This window comes from Salarias fasciatus, chromosome 3, assembly GCF_902148845.1.
Source record: "Salarias fasciatus chromosome 3, fSalaFa1.1, whole genome shotgun sequence".
Taxonomy (NCBI): Eukaryota; Metazoa; Chordata; class Actinopteri; order Blenniiformes; family Blenniidae; genus Salarias; species Salarias fasciatus.
In genome coordinates, this window is record NC_043747.1 from 9,491,713 (window position 1) to 9,508,716 (window position 17,004).

Sequence of the window (17,004 nt, forward strand, 5' to 3'; positions counted from 1 at the left end):
AGTATACCGTGTGTGTTTCTGTGTGTTCTCATTACATATTTTACACTTGTGCCTTCGTTTCCCCCCCCCCCTCCGTTCTCTCCACATGAAAGCTTTTAAAACCTGCTCGATAATCCTCAGTGACCCCGATATCAACTCAAGAAGCTCCCAGAGCTTCGGCTTTCGGTTTCGCCACACCCGGTATCCGCCAGCCACCTCCGCCTGATCGCTAAATGGCCTGCTAATGACTCCCTCCCCCTGTGCTCCCTCCCTCTTTGTGTCGTCCTTGCAGAGAAGCGATGAGGAATTACCTGAAGGAGCGAGGCGACCAAACTGTCATGATCCTGCATGCAAAAGTTGCACAGAAATCCTACGGCAATGAGAAAAGGTGAGTTGATCCTGATTTCAGTTTGTTCTTCTATGGATATTTGTGTAGTTGGGTGTTCTCCATGTTGCCTCATCTCCCGGCTGTGGGTAAATGGAGTTCTGGTCGCTCAGAAGCCACTGACCTCAAACATATCAAGCACATTAAAGACAATAGACTCACACTAACATCTAATAAACGACTCGGGAGAGGATGCGGCTGTTGGGTGCTCGCCAGCGGTTGCTTTGATTAGCTTTACATCCAGACTGGAGACTTGAGGACGAGGCTTCAGGTGGAGCCAAGTGGACGAAACCCTTCCGCCATCAGACTGAGGACTGGATGGGAAAACACACGTCTCCCTGACCTGCTCTGACCTCCCGTATCGGCAGAGGTCGCGGGAGGAAATGAGCTTCGACCTTTCGCTTGAGGCCACGTTCAGGTGAAGGCTGCGGCGAGGAAAGCTGAGAGGAGTTCGGGGGTAAACCTCCAGGGGTGAACGCGGAACGGTGGGAGGGTTCAAAGACGAGACCGTCCAGGTCCCAGAGAGTCACGGGCGGCGCTCTGTTGTGGTTTCAGCATCAGGCAGTAAGGCTAGAATCAACCTTCTTCAGCTCCTCCTCTCTGTCCTGAACGTTTCCTGTAACCCTCCTCTCACCTTTCTACCTCTTGCTTTCAAGCCTTTTCATAGCCTCCACCTCTCTTCCCCCTCCTGCTCTTGCTCATTTGGAAACTCTCTCCACCCCCCCGCCGCCGCCTCCCTCCGCCTGTTTTTCTGGCTGACTCGCGGCTCGGCTCGCGATCTCATCAGGCCTATCTCTTAGTAAATCAGCTGTTGCCCGCCAACTCCGAGACACCTCTGAGAGTTGGAGCGCAGCAGAGGAGAGCGAGGAGGACGGAGACGGATTCCTCGCACGGTTTTTCAGGCATCTTGTCCAGTGAAAGCAACACCAGGCGAGGCGAGTTGTGCAAGCAGGACGAGGACGAGCCTGTCATTCGCTCGAGCGTCCTCCATGTTTATGCATGACGTGAATTTCTTCGAGGTGAAAACTTTCTGAATGAAGCGGCTCCCAGTGGGGTTTTTATAGCATTAGAACAATCTGATATTATGCAGCACGCTTCCACCAGTGTGCGTTCATCAACATCCCCGAGCCTCCGCAACCACGTGTCGGTGCTCTGCACGTCTGTCTCGCGCCCCCGGTCGCGCCTCTCCAAGTTTGCACCGAGGGAGTCGGACGGCGGGCCCTGGAAGTGGGCGCCGCGTGGAGAGCGTCAACGCGCCCGTCTCCCTCGTCTGTAGCTTTTTATAGGAGGTGAAAGTAGACAAACGCCCACGGAGGCAGACGCCGATGTTGCGAAACAGGTCGCCTTCCAGTCACACACTGACGCACACACACACATTTATCTGAAGTGCGCCGGTTCAGTAATGACTGCATTTCACTTTCAGGCAAACGTTGTTGCAGTTGGTGTCTCGACAACAGAGACTGTTATTTCTGCTGGAGACGACAAGACCCACTTTATGAACTTGTAGGATAGGGAAAAAAAAAAAAAAAAAAAAGCTGGGTTCTCGTTTGAAATGCTGGTTTATGTATCAGAGCAGATAATTTCTGCTTTGGACAGTTCATGGTAACATCTGCTAGATGAAGTTTGACAGTGTGGAGGCAGGAGGCTCGGAGTGATTGGGCATCCCGACATGCTGCTGGAGGTTTCTGACTCGGTGCAGGTCTGCCCTCTTCTGGTCACAATCGAGCGACACACTTGGACTTGGCTTTTTCTTTCTATCGAGAGGCTCATATTTTTGCAGTGTGTCTGTTTTTTAATTGTTGTTTTGGCAAAATAACCACGTGGAAAGTAAGTAACACACTCCTTTTATTTAAATATACCTGCTATTTCCTCCAGAATGGTAGAATTGTTACTGTTGCTGATTTAAATAAAACAATCATAGAAAAAAGCAGAGCCAGCTGCCACACTGGAAATATCTTAGTGAGAACAAATAGGTTATTAAATCACAGATTTCTTGCAGCCAGCCTGGAATTACAGTCCTGTTTGCACCAGCTGGTTTAAAGTGTGTGTTCCGCCGGCTGTGCGCAGGTTCTTCTGCCCCCCTCCCTGCGTGTACCTGATGGGCAGCGGCTGGAAGAAAAAGAAGGAGCAGATGGAGCGAGACGGCTGCTCCGAGCAGGAGTCACAGCCCTGCGCCTTCATCGGCATCGGCAACAGTGACCAAGAAATGCAGCAGCTCAACTTAGAGGGAAAGGTGTGACGCACACACACACAAGCGCGCGTGTGCACACACACACACACACACACACACACCTGTTCTGTAACCTAACACTGCGGTCCTCCTTTCTCTCCGCCACCAGAACTATTGCACAGCCAAAACCTTGTACATATCCGACTCTGACAAGAGAAAGCACTTCATGTTGTCCGTCAAGATGTTCTACGGCAACAGCGCGGACATCGGCGTCTTCCTCAGCAAGAGGATCAAAGTCATCTCCAAGCCCTCCAAAAAGAAGCAGTCCCTCAAAAATGCAGACTGTGAGTCGACTTTTACAGCTGGTTCTGTTGAGGCTTCATCTGTTAAAGAAAACACACCGAGCTTCACAAGTGTGTTATTTTGTTGGTGAACTTTCTCCCACTGATTGTTTTCAAGCTCCCGGTGAAAACCTTTTCTTCTCTGTCTTCATCTCAAAGCCTTTTTTTGTGCGTGTGTGTGTGTGTGTGGCTCTTATATAATCCCTCATAATCTGCGGTCGTCTCTGCTTTGATCTGTTTAGTTTGTGCGTCTGACTGTTAGAGTGACTCATATATTCTTGCAGTAGAGTTTTTCCTGTTTAATTTTATGTGTAACATCACATATTTTCCCGTGTTTGGTGCGCCGGCTCGTCCTGTTTTGTGGCCGCGGTTTTTAAACAGTAAAAGTGAGGTCTGATAGTTTTGAGTCAGAGTTTTGATCACGTCAGGATCAATCGTTTAATAACACAGAGATGAAAGGAAGAGAGAATCTGTAGGTTTTCAGTTTCTTTCTGTTTATTTAATTTCTCAGCTTTTTCATCAACTTTCATTTCTTTCTTGTGAAGATGTTTTCATCCTATGCCAGTACCATCTCTCGCCAGCAGAGGGGAGTGTTGCTGCTTCGAGCCTCTTCCTGAGCACCTGTGTCTTTTCCCCTGTTTCTGGCCTCTTCTTCCACGTCTCTTGTCGGCGCTGCCGTCAGTCTGTAAACACAGCTGACCTGAAAGCAGCACGTCTTTTTTGTTCTGGTTACATAACCGACTGTGTCTGACTCTGAGTGTGTGTGTGTGTGTGTGTGTGTGTGTGTGTGTGTGTCCTGTTCTCGTCTCCCGGCGCAGTGTGCATTGCATCAGGAACCAAGGTGGCCCTGTTCAACCGGCTGCGGTCGCAGACAGTCAGCACGCGCTATCTACACGTGGAGGGCGGCAACTTCCACGCCAGCTCCCAGCAGTGGGGCGCCTTTTACATCCACCTGTGTGAGTGTCGGCGGTAGTTGCACACCTGGCTCATCGCGCGCGCGCGCGGAGCCAGCGGCGCTCACCGCCTGTGCTCTTGTGTTGGCAGTGGACGACGAGGAGTCAGAAGGAGAAGAGTTCACTGTGAGAGACGGTTACATCCACTACGGCCAGACGGTCAAGCTGGTCTGCTCCGTCACCGGCATGGCGCTGCCCAGACTGGTAATGACCGCGGCCCTCCTCGAGGGACTCCGGGAGTCAGACTTTATTGAGAACGGTGCCGGGAGACTGATTAAAATGAGAAACGGCTGCTGCACACGAGGAGACTGTGAAGCAGGGCGGCAAAACATGACTGGGTGACTGCTTTGTGTCTGCACCTCTCAGATCATCCGGAAGGTGGACAAGCAGACGGCGCTGCTGGACGCCGACGACCCCGTCTCCCAGCTCCACAAGTGTGCCTTCTACCTGAAGGACACAGAGCGCATGTACCTGTGCCTTTCCCAAGAAAGGATCATCCAGTTTCAAGTCAGTGCCCCGCCGTCTCGTCCCCGCAGTTTCCTGCCGCGCTTTTGATCTGCTTGGAGATATTTGTGTCACGTCTCCTCTTCCTCCTCCTCCTCCTCCTCACGCCAGGCCACTCCATGCCCAAAGGAACCAAACAAGGAGATGATCAACGACGGCGCTTCCTGGACAATCATCAGCACAGACAAGGCCGAATACACTTTCTACGAGGGCATGGGCCCCGTCCACTCGCCTGTCACCCCCGTGCCTGTGGTAGAGAGCTTACAGGTGTGGCAGGACGCTCCGTTTCGGCTGTCAGCCCCGCCGTCTCCAGCTCTCGCGGTGCGTGTGCGGGGATTTGACTTGTCGGTTTTCCCCCGTTTGCCCGCAGCTAAACGGCGGCGGCGACGTTGCCATGCTGGAGCTGACGGGACAGAACTTCACTCCAAATCTGCGGGTCTGGTTCGGAGACGTCGAGGCGGAGACCATGTACAGGTCGGCATTTTCGTTGCTTTAACTTCGTTATTCACAGACCTCCTATAAGGGTGAATTATATTCTGGGATTAGATTTATTCCGTTTGCACCCAGCTCGGCGGTGGAACTCACACGGGGGGTTATTTAGTTTGGAGTTGGCCGAAGCGCTCTTGTGAAATCCTTCCCTTCCCCCGGCTGGAGTTCTGCGCAGCGATTAACTTTTATGTGTTTACCAGTGCCACCCAGCGAGCGTTAACCACAGCGAGGCTTTGAGTTTCCACGGCGACCGCCGTCCCGCCTCAGAGCAGAGCTGCAGAGTCACGGAGGGGTGTGAACTCCTGACCTTTAGGGGCAGAAAAACTGCTTAAGAAAGGAGGAGGGACAGACTTTAGATTGCACTTTATTTCGGTTTTGCACCATCATTACATGCATATCAGGCCAACTCGTCTGACAAAATGTTTCGACCTTCTTCATCCTGTTCTTGATAAAACACTAATGTCGTAATTCTCAAAGTCAAACCCTTTCAAATGTATTAAATCCCGACCTTGCTCTTTACAAATCAAATATTTTTAATAGCTTCGCTTCATGTCCTGCTGTGAAAAGTTCAGAACACTCTGGACGTCATTAACAAAGTCAACTTTAGATGTTTTTCTCGTCAAAACACTGAGAAGAACTCCGATTTCCTTGAACCTTGAATGCAGCGTGATGGTTGTCCTGTGCATTCGACACTGTGATCGTAAACCGATCCTCCGCTGACCCCCCCCCCCCTCCTGCAGGTGTGCGGAGAGCATGCTGTGCGTGGTGCCCGACATCTCGGCCTTCCGCGAGGGCTGGCGCTGGGTGCGGCAGCCCGTCCAGGTCCCCGTCACCCTGGTGAGGAACGACGGCATCATCTACTCCACCACACTGACCTTCACCTACACGCCGGAGCCCGGGCCCAGGCCGCACTGCAGCGCCGCCGGGGCCATCCTGCGCGCCGGCAACTCCAGCCTGATCAGCAGCGGCGGCGGCGGCGGCCAGGAGTCCGGCGCCGCCGCCGTCTACGGCCCCAACAGCACCGCCAACCCGGGAGTCACGTCCTCGTCCTCCACCGCCGCCGCCGTGGTCTCCTAACGCAACATGCCTTCAGAGCAGATATACCAGGAGGTATATGAAGACTATAGGAAATAAACACAAACTGACTCACTCTAAAGTGCTGCGTTAATTTTGGATACCAAGAAAGCTGAAGTGGAAAAGGAAAAAAAAAAAGAAAAAAAGAAGAAGAAAACGGCGGGACAAAAGGAGCGAGAAGGGGGGGGAGGATCTGAAGGAGCGACGCCACGAAAAGCCGTCAAGCCGACAGGAGCGCCGCCCCTCCACACGCCCCCCCCCCACCCACCCCGCCGCCTGTCCAGCCCTGGTGTTTTGGAAAACGAGTGAAGTTCCTGCAGGCTCAGAGCACCAGCACCTTTCTACAGCTGTGAGAATGGGGGAAACCACAACAACAATACATCCAGCATGATCAAAAAAAACGAAAAGGAAAGGTTTTTTTTTTTTTATCCCCCCCCCTTTACAGCTCCTCCTTTTTGTTCCTGCGTTGTTTTCTAATTCGCGGATGGATGTATTGTTGTTGAGGGGGGAGCGCATGGATGCAGAGGGACACACCTAAAACGTGACGATAACATAGTTTTTATGGACCAAGGATCTTGTATAAGCTTTAGTAAAGGTACATTTTTCTCCATACCTTTTTTGTATTAAACATATAGTACACTTTTGTTACCAAATAGTTTCTATTCTTCCTCTGAGCTTTGGGCTTTGTTTTCCCCCCCTTTTTTGAGGTCCAAAATCCCCCCCCCCCCCCCCCCCCTTTATGTTATTGTGACCTTAACTACAAACGCCTGCTTTTTTTTTTCAGTCTTTGGATTGACTTTGTTTTGATACTCTTGCTTCTTCTGTTGGGGAAAAACCTGAAGTTTGTTTATTTACATAAAGCGGAGGCTGTTTCTTTGTTTTTTTTGTTTTTTTTTGTTTTTTTTTTTCTTTTGTTTGTTTTTTTTTTTAAGAAAATTGGGGAATAACCTCAGAGGGCCTATTTTTTATCATTGGTTTTTATGAAGTCTTTAAAAAGAAAAGCTTTAAGCAACGCCTCTGCCTTGCCTGCAATACTCTACGTGCGCTATGTCTCCTGGAACACACACACATCCGTACATCTCACACGGAGCCATAGCAACATTTGCAGAACACGTGGGACAACAACAAAAAAACAAACAAAAACAACAACAACAAAAAAAACAAACGAGACTTCCATTGTTACGAAAAACAAGTCAAGTTTGCCATTTTTTTATTTTATTTTTCAGACTAGTGTAATAAGAAAAGTCTTGTTCTCTTAAAAGAATAGCCTTAGTACTGTATATTCTGACAAACCAGTCACATATCTGCTGTTTTCCATCTGGAGTCCTGCACGGGTCCGGCGATCGGGATATCGGGATATCGACACAGCGCTGTGCGGAAGAGGTGCTAATAGTTAATAATTATCGGGATGATCATGTGAGAATCGGAGGAAATCTGGAGCCGACTGCATGTTTGCAACTGGATATGACAAACGATGTAGCAAGAGTCGGTGTTTTACGGCGTGTGAAGATAACCGGGCTCAAATATCGGCTGATTTTTTTTATTTTTTTTATTTTTTTTTAGGTATTGTCATGTCTGATTTCACGAGAAACCATCTTCCGCGTTGCAGGACCCTGTGCAGGACTCCGCTGCTTTTCTCACCACAGCTAACGTATCAAAACCAGTGTAGTGAACGCCGATCACCACACCCAGTGCGGTGTCTTCCAGCCTGATGCTGTAGTTCCTGGTGGCATTGAACTCCAAAAAAAGAAAGAAAAGAGGGACTCTTTTCAATTTGATGTGGCCTTACTGAAAAACTTCAATTACAGAAACAAAGAAAACAACAACAACAACAAAAAAAAAAGATCCTTCATCTTCTTCTTATCTACTGTTTACTCATCTTGGAAGAACCTGTGCACGGCACAAAAAGCAAGCTAACGCCTCGCTTCTTATCACAGGAGCTCTGCTGTTTCTCCACCACCGTTTTCATGCAAAAAGCAGCCTTCTGAAGGATCTCTTCGCCTTCATCCTCCGTGTACAAGTAACCTAGTTTCTCTGTTTTTTTTTTTGTTTTTTGTTTTCTTGTATCCTCATGCGGTGCCCGGCACCTTCTCACTTTTTGGTACAATATTATTCTCTCACGAGCGCTGTAAGCTCCTCTCAGCCTTCTTCTGAATCTCCTTTCTCTGATATGTGCTGTGGTTTAGCGTCTATTTTCAGAACGTGTGTGTGTAAGAGTGCGTGTGTGTGTGTGTGTGTGTGTATGCGTGTGTCCGGTCCGAGTAGTTGCACTCATACATGTTCATGGCAACAGCGCCTCCTGTAGGGAGTATTAAAGGCCTTCTAAGTGTGTATTATTGGAAATATGTGCATTTTCCAAAAAAAAAAAACAAAACAAAAAAAAAACAATAACAGCAATATTGTACAGGTCATTTCATTGTTTTTGTCCGCCTGAGCACTAGTTCACCAGCCAGCAAATATATATGTGTGTGTGTGTGTGTGTGTAGTCGCTGTGATGGAAAACTGAGTCAGACTCGCTCCATTTTTTTTTTTGGTTCCAACTCCTTTCTGAGAAAAAAAAAAAATTGGATGTTTTCAGTCTTCCGCCGGGATCCAAATGTCTGAATTATTGTGGATGAACATTCTAAGGCAATACTTGTGATATCTACAGTACGACTGTATTCACTTCTGGGAAACGACAACAAAAAAAAAAAAAAAAAAGAGAGAGGAAGAAAAAACAAACAATACTGTAACTTGAATGTCTGCTTAATGAAGTACTTCATTTTTCTTACTCTCAGACCCTTAAAATGACGGAAACATAAAAAAAAGGGTGAACTCGCACCCTCTTCCATGTAAAAAAAGAAAAAAAAGTTAACTTATGCCCCCCGTTCGGCCCTCCTCGCCCACCTGTGTGTCATTCATGTTAAATGTTTTATATTGTAATATTGATATTTTTTAAATTATTGGTACAAAGTCTCCCCTTGTCTTATGTCAAAAAAAAAAAAAAAAACCAACAACAACAACAAAAAGAAAAGTGCATTATTGCCCGTGCTGCCTGGGTTGGCCTGGGAGTTGTAGATTTTTTTTTTTTTTTCCGTTTGTCTTATTTTGAAAAGGCCACTTCCTGTCTGTCCTGGAGAGCGTGGAGCGTAGTCGACGGTGCTGCAGCGGCAGTGTAGCATCACATATCGACCCCCGACCCCCGCACTCTGCGGGACGGAGGTCACCAAATCTTAACTGTAGATTTTTATTAACTTGAGTGTTTTTTTTGTTTTGTTTTCTATGTCGTCTAGCTCTATATTTGTCTATTTTTTTTTTTTAAACATCTGTATTAGCATCACGCCCCAGCTCACATCTCTGGGGTCATTTCTCTGTTTACACGTGTCGCCTGCAGAGATGCAGCACGAGCGGCTGTGGCGTCCAGTCTGTCTTTATAGAGCTACGTCGGTAGAGCGGACGGTAAGGACAGCCCGGACGCTGCTCGTGCCGTACCTCTGAGGCTCCCCCCCCCCCGCCTCCCGCCCCCGCCTCATCTCTTCCCTGGAGTCGGAGCGAGAGCATCGTCCTCCGCCTCGGCTCCAGACTAATAAGACTAAAAGGCGTCGCCTTGACAATCCGAGCTGGTTTACAGTTTATTCTCCTCTTGAAGCGCCTGGAGTGCGACGACGCGTCTCACTGTCAACACAAGGTCGAAAACATGTTACAAACCTTTTTATTACTGCTATTATTATTATTATTATTATTAATGTGGCGACAAAGCTTTCAGAGGAGGACAAACCCCCACCATCTCATTAGATGCTTTTTACAGAATATCTTAATTTTTTGTTTTTGTTTTTTTTTTCCTGTGTGTGTGTGTACGTGTGTGTCCAGTCGTGTCTGTTTCTCACACCTCCAAAAGCAGCTGTTCTGGTGTTTTTGTTTGTTTTTTTTTGTTTTTTTTTTATAATGAGCTCTGAACAATGTATGTATGTATCCTCTAATATGCCAAATGTCTTTTTTATAATGTAGTTTTCATGCACTGCTAAACGAAAACAGGGCAGAGTGAGAGGCAGCTTTAAACAAATTAAGAAAAAAAAAGAAAAGAAAAATGAAAAAAAAATAAAGGAGTGTGGAGCCCTTCTCTGTCGCACTCAGCCTTACTTCTCCTTAAGACTATTTGGCTGTTTGCACTACAGAGCGCTAACCTTTCTATTTCTCTCCCACACGTCATCCGCACTTCCACATGTTGTTTTTATTTTCTTCTGTGTACATTTTCTCACCTCGGTTTTTTTTTTTTTAACATGCAGCTTGTTGTGCTTAGCTTTGCTACAGACGGATCACTTTTTTTTTTTTTTTGCCATTTCTTTTTCCCCTCCTCTTCCTCTTCTTGCTCTTCCTTCCACTCTCTCTCACTTCTCTCACTGTATCTGTGTATTATTCTAGTAAATGGTAAGCAGAGGTGTCATTGTGGTAGTATACTCAGTGCTCAAAGGGTTGCTGATGGTAGAAACCTGTGCCGTTTGTAACATTTAGCAATAACGTCAAAAAAACAAAGGGGATGGTATTTTTTTTTTTCGTTTTGTTTTCGTTTTTTCAGTTTTTTTTTATAACATACTTTAGTTTGTTTTTGTACATATTGCAGCTCCAGACATTGCTCAAATCTGTATGTCATTAAAAGAAGAAAAAAACAAGAAAAAACTTGCAATATTGGCATAAAAATGAGAAATAAAAAAGTGATATAATATCTGAGTCTTGTGGTTTTTGTTTTTTTTTTTAATGCCGGTACATTTTTAAAAACACTGCCAGCCTTTTTTATTTTATCTTTTGCCAACCTTCGCTGCAGAAAGCCGCACATCGAACACAACAGCTTCCACAGAAACACATGGGATTATACACATTGGATTATATTTCTACATTCAGTCTTGTGCCCACGCCGAAGGCACGTCATCATGCAACAGGACAAAACACTTTAATTTTTTTTACATTTTTTTTTTCTTCCAATAAACACAAAACATTAAGAGAATCACGCTGAGGTCATGTTATCAACAGGAAAACAGGTGAAATAAGTTGCTACATCGATGCTGCGGTATCGGACGGTATGAATCAGTGGAAATCGGGCGGCGATGCCGGGAATTGGCTCTTTGAAGAGGAGCTGCAGGTGGTGTAAATCCCACAGCGCGATAAGGCCTCTCCAGGTCCAAGAGAACACACAGTACCAAGTCCCTTAGTCACAAACACACACACACACACACACAGTGGGTCAAGGACCAGCGCGATTTATGTTGATGTTTTTTTTGTATTATATAGTCTGAGCAGCCACTTGAATATCAATAATAAACAATTTCCCATAATTATCAAGGCTCTTTCCTCCCATCGTTAGTCTTGCTAGCTGCTAAGCTAAGGAAGTGTGTAAAGACATGTTGATTTGACATATTTCTGAGCCCAAATTGAATTTTGTTTTTGTCGAGTTTAGTGCTGAATTAAAGACAGTTTGAAGTCGGTCAATATTTTCCAAACTCTACACACCAATGTTCTTTTTTTAACCCAAATGTATGTTTTTCTTTGTTCGTGTCATTCCAGCTACGGCCAGTAGGGGTCACCCGTGCTCGCCTTACAAGCAGATCAAATTACCGTGGTCAATTGTCAATGTTTGTACCAAATAAGCTAAGGAAAACTGATTAACTGTTAACGCCAGTTCAGAACAGTCTTGAACTGTCATTCGATTAAGGTTTATTTTCTTGTGTACTGACGGCTAACCTCGGCTCAAAAGCAGCATTTCAAAAATTCAGCTTGTTTTTGACCGTCCAGCTTGACAAACTCCTTCCAGCCTTGAGGTTAGATTCTAAAAATACCTTGAAATATGCTTTGTTTTTTTTTGGGAAAATAGCCCGTGGCGTTTGCTTTGACCTTTCTTGCAGGACCAGGCGGGAGGAGTGAACTGCCTTTGTGAGGGACGTCATCGGTCTGAAGTATTTTATCGCTGAAAATTGCTCATCTGATGCGCTTGGCTCGAAACGGCGATTACCGCGGCGATTGAGGTGGATTTGAGTCGAATTGGTTTTCTGCCTCATCAAACCCTTTTCTTTCTAGGTCAGACCCGTTGGCCCTGAAGCCGAATGCGTTCGGGCGTCAGCCGGCCGGCGCCGACTGTCGTTCGCCGCTCTTTCGTCCTCGTCCCGTCCCGCCCTGAGCCGAAGCATCTGTGCTGCTCGAGCTTTACATCACACGCCGCCGTCTCCCCTTCGTATGTTCGTGTTCGGGCCGGTGCTCCCACACGCCGACGCCTCGGCGCGGTTTAAGTCAGCTCGCTCCACGCCGAGCCTCGGATGCCGGTGTAGGTGAAGCGTGTGCTGGATCCGCTCGGCGAGGTCTGACCATTCTGCTCGGGGGTCTTCTGGCCCGCTCTGGGTTTGCCGCCCGCTTCTTCTTTAGTCATCCTGCTTCCGGCTGATCTCCCCAGTCGGCCGCTCCCTCCTCCTCCGCCGCCGCCGCCGCCCCTGAAGCAGCTGCAGCAGCTGAAGGTGGCCAGCATCCCCTGGCGGAAGCGTTTGTTCATGAAGCAGTAGATGATGGGGTTGACGCAGGCCGAGGTGTAGGACAGCAGGTGGATGAAGGAGATGGGCGCGCCCGTCAGGCGGTAGGCCGAGCGCTGGTCGAAGGCCTGCCACGCGTTGACCACGAAGACCGGCGTCCAGCACAGGAAGAAGAGGAAGACGATGACCAGCAGCATGCGGATCACGCGCTTCTTGGCCATCAGGTTGGACGTGGAGCTGCTGCTGTACACTCGGCTCATCATGGGCTTGCTGCTGCCGCCGCCGCTCGTCCCCGTATTCACGGTTAGGCTCTTACTCTTCGACGGCTGCAGGTAGCACCCGTCACTGTCGCCCGGTTTGATGCTGCCCGTGCTGGATTGTCTGTCTGTCAGGAAGAAGAAATGGTTTGGTGAAAGTCTGGCGTAACACTCGCATCCATGCAACGACTTGTTGACTTCTTCGCACCTCGGCTGGATTTCCTGTTGGACAGCTCAAACTTGATTCCCCGGTAGAGCTCCAGAGAGATGAGGCCGTACGCCGTCATCATGACGATGCCGGGAATGAGGAAGAGCAGCAACAGCAGGCAAACATACCTGGGAAAAACAAAAGCAGCCCGTCAGCGGATGAGCCTCCGCTTCCTGCAGACCTGGTTCTGCTCGGTTCTCACCAGGACTGCTGGATCACGTCGTTGGGCCAGACCAGCCGGCACATGTGGCCCGTGCTGTTGTTGAGGCGGGTGAAGGGCTTCAGCGTGCTGGAGATGGGGTACGGCAGCATCAGGATGAAGGACGCCACCCAGGTGACGGTGATGACCTTGGCGGCGTGCGACTTGGTCTGCCAGGCCCGGGAGGTCAGCGGGTTGCAGATGGCGCTGTAGCGCTCCAGAGAGATGGCCATCAGGTTGAAGGTGGAGACGCTCACGGAGACGCCTGAACGGAGAGGGGAACTAATCTGCGTCAGACAGCGGTGTCAGTCCATCAACAGCACCGGAGGCTCTATAAATACACTTAACAATCAGCCGGGTTCGACCCGAGAGGCGTCGACACGTGACGAACAGATAAACACGTGGACAAATGATGCAACGATTCCCCACGAGGACAGCGCGGCGAACTCCCGGCGAGCCGCTAAATGGAGAAACAGGATGTAAGCAGAAATGAAAATCACATTTCGGAGCCGACCTGTAATTGGATGAAAATGAGGCATTAGTGTTAGTTACGGCTGCCGTAACGGCTGCACCTTCATTATCGCCAGGTTCCCGGCGGCTTTCTGAGAGGTACAGGAAGAAACCCGGGGATTTGTCTGAGTTACAAGCAAATTAGAGCCAGGAGCCGATTCGGCTGCCTGATTGAATTGACTCATCTACTCAGAAGTTGTGTGTATGGAAGTTTTCAAACCCCTGACTTAAACAAATGATGAATGATATATTCTGTGACGTTTATCTAATTTTTACAGACATGCAAAATAAGAGCAGTGTGGCCTTTTTCGATCTTCTGCAGACTGGATGTCACTGGAGTCTTTGAAATGCTTTAAACTGGGGTTAAAAACAAACAATTATCATTACTTTTCAGTCACTGTCGTTCAGTTATAATTTGATTGTGATGCATCCTGGCGAACTAATAACAACCAGTTAACTCTAAATCACCTGAAATTACATATTATTGAACAAGTATGAATATAATTACGTTTGAAATTTAAGTAAACTTGTTAGGTTGTATAATAATGTCACTAATATCATTCAAAGGCTTAAAAAAATAAACTTTTGCTTTTAAATTACAATCAAAACCTGTATATATTATATCTCTAAAGTTATTGTATTAAAGATCTGTGAGACAGAATGACACTTTACGTCAGAGTAAAAATGTGATTTTCTTTCCTTCCTGCCAAGCTTTTCCATTTTCACAATCGAATCATGTGTTTTTCATATGTTCTCTCTTTACGATTGTTTTAAGGATGATTGCATTTGGTCCAATTTTATTCAATTCTGAGTTTTACATTGTTTTTCTTTTGTCTTGCTTTTTTTTTATTATCTTAATGCATTTATTCATCCATCGGTACACTGACGGACAATCCATCTTGACTTTAACGGTTTGAGGAAAGTGTGTGTCTGGAGTCGACCCCGGTGGCGTGCATCCTGGACGGATCACAGGGAAAATAAGGGAGAGACAATGGCACACACTCCATTTAATTCACAGTCACCAATTCACCAAGTGCATGCTTTTGCATTTTGGGGGGGAAACCTGGAGAAAATCCACATATAGGAGCAGGGAGAACATGCAACTTTCGTATGGAAAGGTCACAGAAACAGGACTTGAACTAGGGATATTCTCACCGTGAGGTAGATTTTATTGAATTATTTATCTTATAATAGCATTTTTAAAAACATATGATAGACATAAGGTCATAAATCCAACCTCCACTCACCCATGAAGTACATGGCCAGTTTGCAGATGCCAGTGCCGAAGATGAAGTCCCTCATGAGGTTTGGGATGAGGGTGAAGGGGATGCAGACCAGGGAGACCATCAGGTCGCTGACGGCCAGAGACAGCAGGAACAGGTTGGTGACGGTCCTCATGCGTCGGTTCCTGAGCAGGACGGCGATGATGAGGCTGTTTCCCAGGACGCTGAGGAGGAAGATGAGGCTGTACAGGACGATCCGCACCGTCTGGTTGATGTCTGAGAGAGGAGGCACACAGGGATCACATTCTCAAGGCTGGATTTACATTTTAGGAACATTAAATACGTACTGAAAACAGCAAAATGTTTTATTTGTCAGTGGAGCAGTATCCTTCAAAAATGCGCAAAATTCAGGCTATTATAGTCTATGTTTTGTATCGAGAGGATATAATTCCACTTTGTTCACTTGGAATTTGCAGATTTTCTCTAAAGTGGCGTGAAAAAAGAAAAAAAAATTCGTCCACCACAGTACTTCAGATTTAAGAAGGATTTGAGCCATATGCGTCATGCGCAAAGACGCAGGGAAAAAATGTCCAAAGCAGAACAAGTGAGGCGAACGTTGTCAATTAGTTATAAATCTAAAATAATTATTCTAAATACAGTGATATACTCTTCGACACAACGTGCGATTGAGATTTATTCCATGAATACATATATAAAGGCTTCAAACCTTTAGGTTCGGGTGATGCGTCCTCCTCGTTCTCGCACTCGGAAATGTTACTGATCCCAAAATTGCACAAAAGCTTGCTCAGATCAGTTGAATTTAGGAGTATGTCGCGTATTGTGAACGTCTCCATTTCGCTTTTTTTCCTTTTCTCTTTCTCCTTAAGCTTCAGGTAAACTCAGAAAAATGCATTCTCTGTGAGGAAAATGATAAGAAAAAAAAAAACGATACAGAGAGCTGAGAAATTTTAACCAGTTGTGGTTAAACAGAAAGGGAAGAGGATGAAGGGGAATTGAAGTTTCAGTGCGCGCTCCGCCTGGTGCGCCGCCGCGCTGCGCTGCGCTCCTCTGCTGCGTCCAGCTGACATGTGGATGAGTCGCATTCTCGCGCGCACGGCCCGCCTTCAGGACTCCCTCTCTCCTCCACCTCCTCTTTCTTTTTTCTTTTTTTCTTTTTTCAAAAAACACCAAGTGCTAAATCATCACGGTAATAAAGAAGAGAAGACTTTAAGCACGGCCGGCATTACAGAAATGTCTGGGCTTATTTGCGCAAAAAAAAAAAAATCAATCTTTCCAAGAGCAAAAAATGAAAAATAATGAATTTCCATCACTATCAATGATGTAGAGCTCGATTTTTCTAAAAATACAAGCTGTGTTTGCTTCATATCACAGCAGCAAGCACACTAAGTGGGAATGTAATTGTGCTGGGTGGAGAGATTGGCACAGTTATTATCGCCTGTATGCTCAGAACAGCAGTCAGAGTGTTCTCACTCTGCCGGGGGAATAATTCAGGGCTCAGATTTGATGAACTCCTTCAGAGAAGAAGCCCCTCGCATGTGAGACAGGCAGCTGGCGACATTTCAGGTCCTGCTATGCTCATCCCAAACTGTTCACCCAGCGCAGTGGAAATTGAAGTTGAAGCAGAAAAGACTCACCATAAGCCATCTCTGAGCTTCAGTAAGTGTGAAGGTGTCGGAAATGTGGCAGAAACCATCGATGAACCCGCTGAAGAAGTCATGCACTGGAAGCTGGAGTGGCTGTACTTGTGCAGCTCACAGTTACTTCCTTGCTCCATCTTACAAGTCCTGTCAAGTCCTGGCAGTTTTGAAAATAGCCTGGATTGCCTCACGCGGAGGTGCAAATTATAATCTAATGAAAGCAGGTTGAGCAGCATTGCGATAGGGGAGGAAAAACAAGCCGTATCTCTTGTTTTTTTCATGCTATATGAAGTGAATACTGGAAAGAACTGAGAGTTTGTAACATCTGGATTCTGAAAGCTTTGAAAGCTCTCTGGCCTGAAAACACCTCAGGATCATAACACGCAGATGAGGTTTACTCAGTGTTCCCAGAGTCAGGAGACAACAAGGTGAAGCAGCTTTTCGCTCCTGAACACCTGAGGACTGCTGACGCTCTTCTTTTAAATCACAACACACTTGTTTGCTAACACTCTGGATTAAATTCATTCCATCCATCATTATAAAGTCTTTACTTTATTTATTTT

General features: G+C 46.9%; 2 protein-coding genes across 3 annotated transcripts in view; one reads left to right on the plus strand and one right to left on the minus strand.

Annotated features, from left to right (window-relative positions):
- The window catches only part of rbpjb (recombination signal binding protein for immunoglobulin kappa J region b), a 47,848-nt gene extending 39,078 nt beyond the window's left edge, over positions 1-8,770 (plus strand). Inside the window, exons 3-11 of the mRNA XM_030083723.1 lie at positions 272-367; positions 2,432-2,597; positions 2,704-2,878; positions 3,694-3,831; positions 3,920-4,032; positions 4,195-4,335; positions 4,444-4,599; positions 4,703-4,806; positions 5,562-8,770. Of these exons, the coding sequence (XP_029939583.1) occupies positions 272-367; positions 2,432-2,597; positions 2,704-2,878; positions 3,694-3,831; positions 3,920-4,032; positions 4,195-4,335; positions 4,444-4,599; positions 4,703-4,806; positions 5,562-5,898 (1,426 nt within the window). The 3' untranslated portion in view covers positions 5,899-8,770. The remainder of the gene's footprint in view (positions 1-271; positions 368-2,431; positions 2,598-2,703; positions 2,879-3,693; positions 3,832-3,919; positions 4,033-4,194; positions 4,336-4,443; positions 4,600-4,702; positions 4,807-5,561) is intronic.
- A 989-nt stretch (positions 8,771-9,759) lies between these two features.
- Positions 9,760-16,586, minus strand: cckar (cholecystokinin A receptor). 2 transcript variants are annotated; one of them, XM_030083742.1, is made up of 5 exons: positions 16,439-16,586; positions 14,808-15,059; positions 13,054-13,315; positions 12,852-12,979; positions 9,760-12,771 (listed from the first exon to the last, which is right to left on the minus strand). In XM_030083742.1, exons 1-5 carry the CDS (start codon positions 16,446-16,448, stop codon positions 12,149-12,151), a joined length of 1,275 nt encoding a protein of 424 aa, XP_029939602.1. In that variant the 5' UTR covers positions 16,449-16,586; the 3' UTR covers positions 9,760-12,148. The 2 variants fall into 2 exon arrangements, with proteins under 2 accessions (XP_029939602.1, XP_029939594.1); XM_030083734.1 differs by lacking the exon at positions 16,439-16,586 and adding an exon at positions 15,511-15,637.
- Between the last annotated feature and the right edge of the window lie 418 nt (positions 16,587-17,004).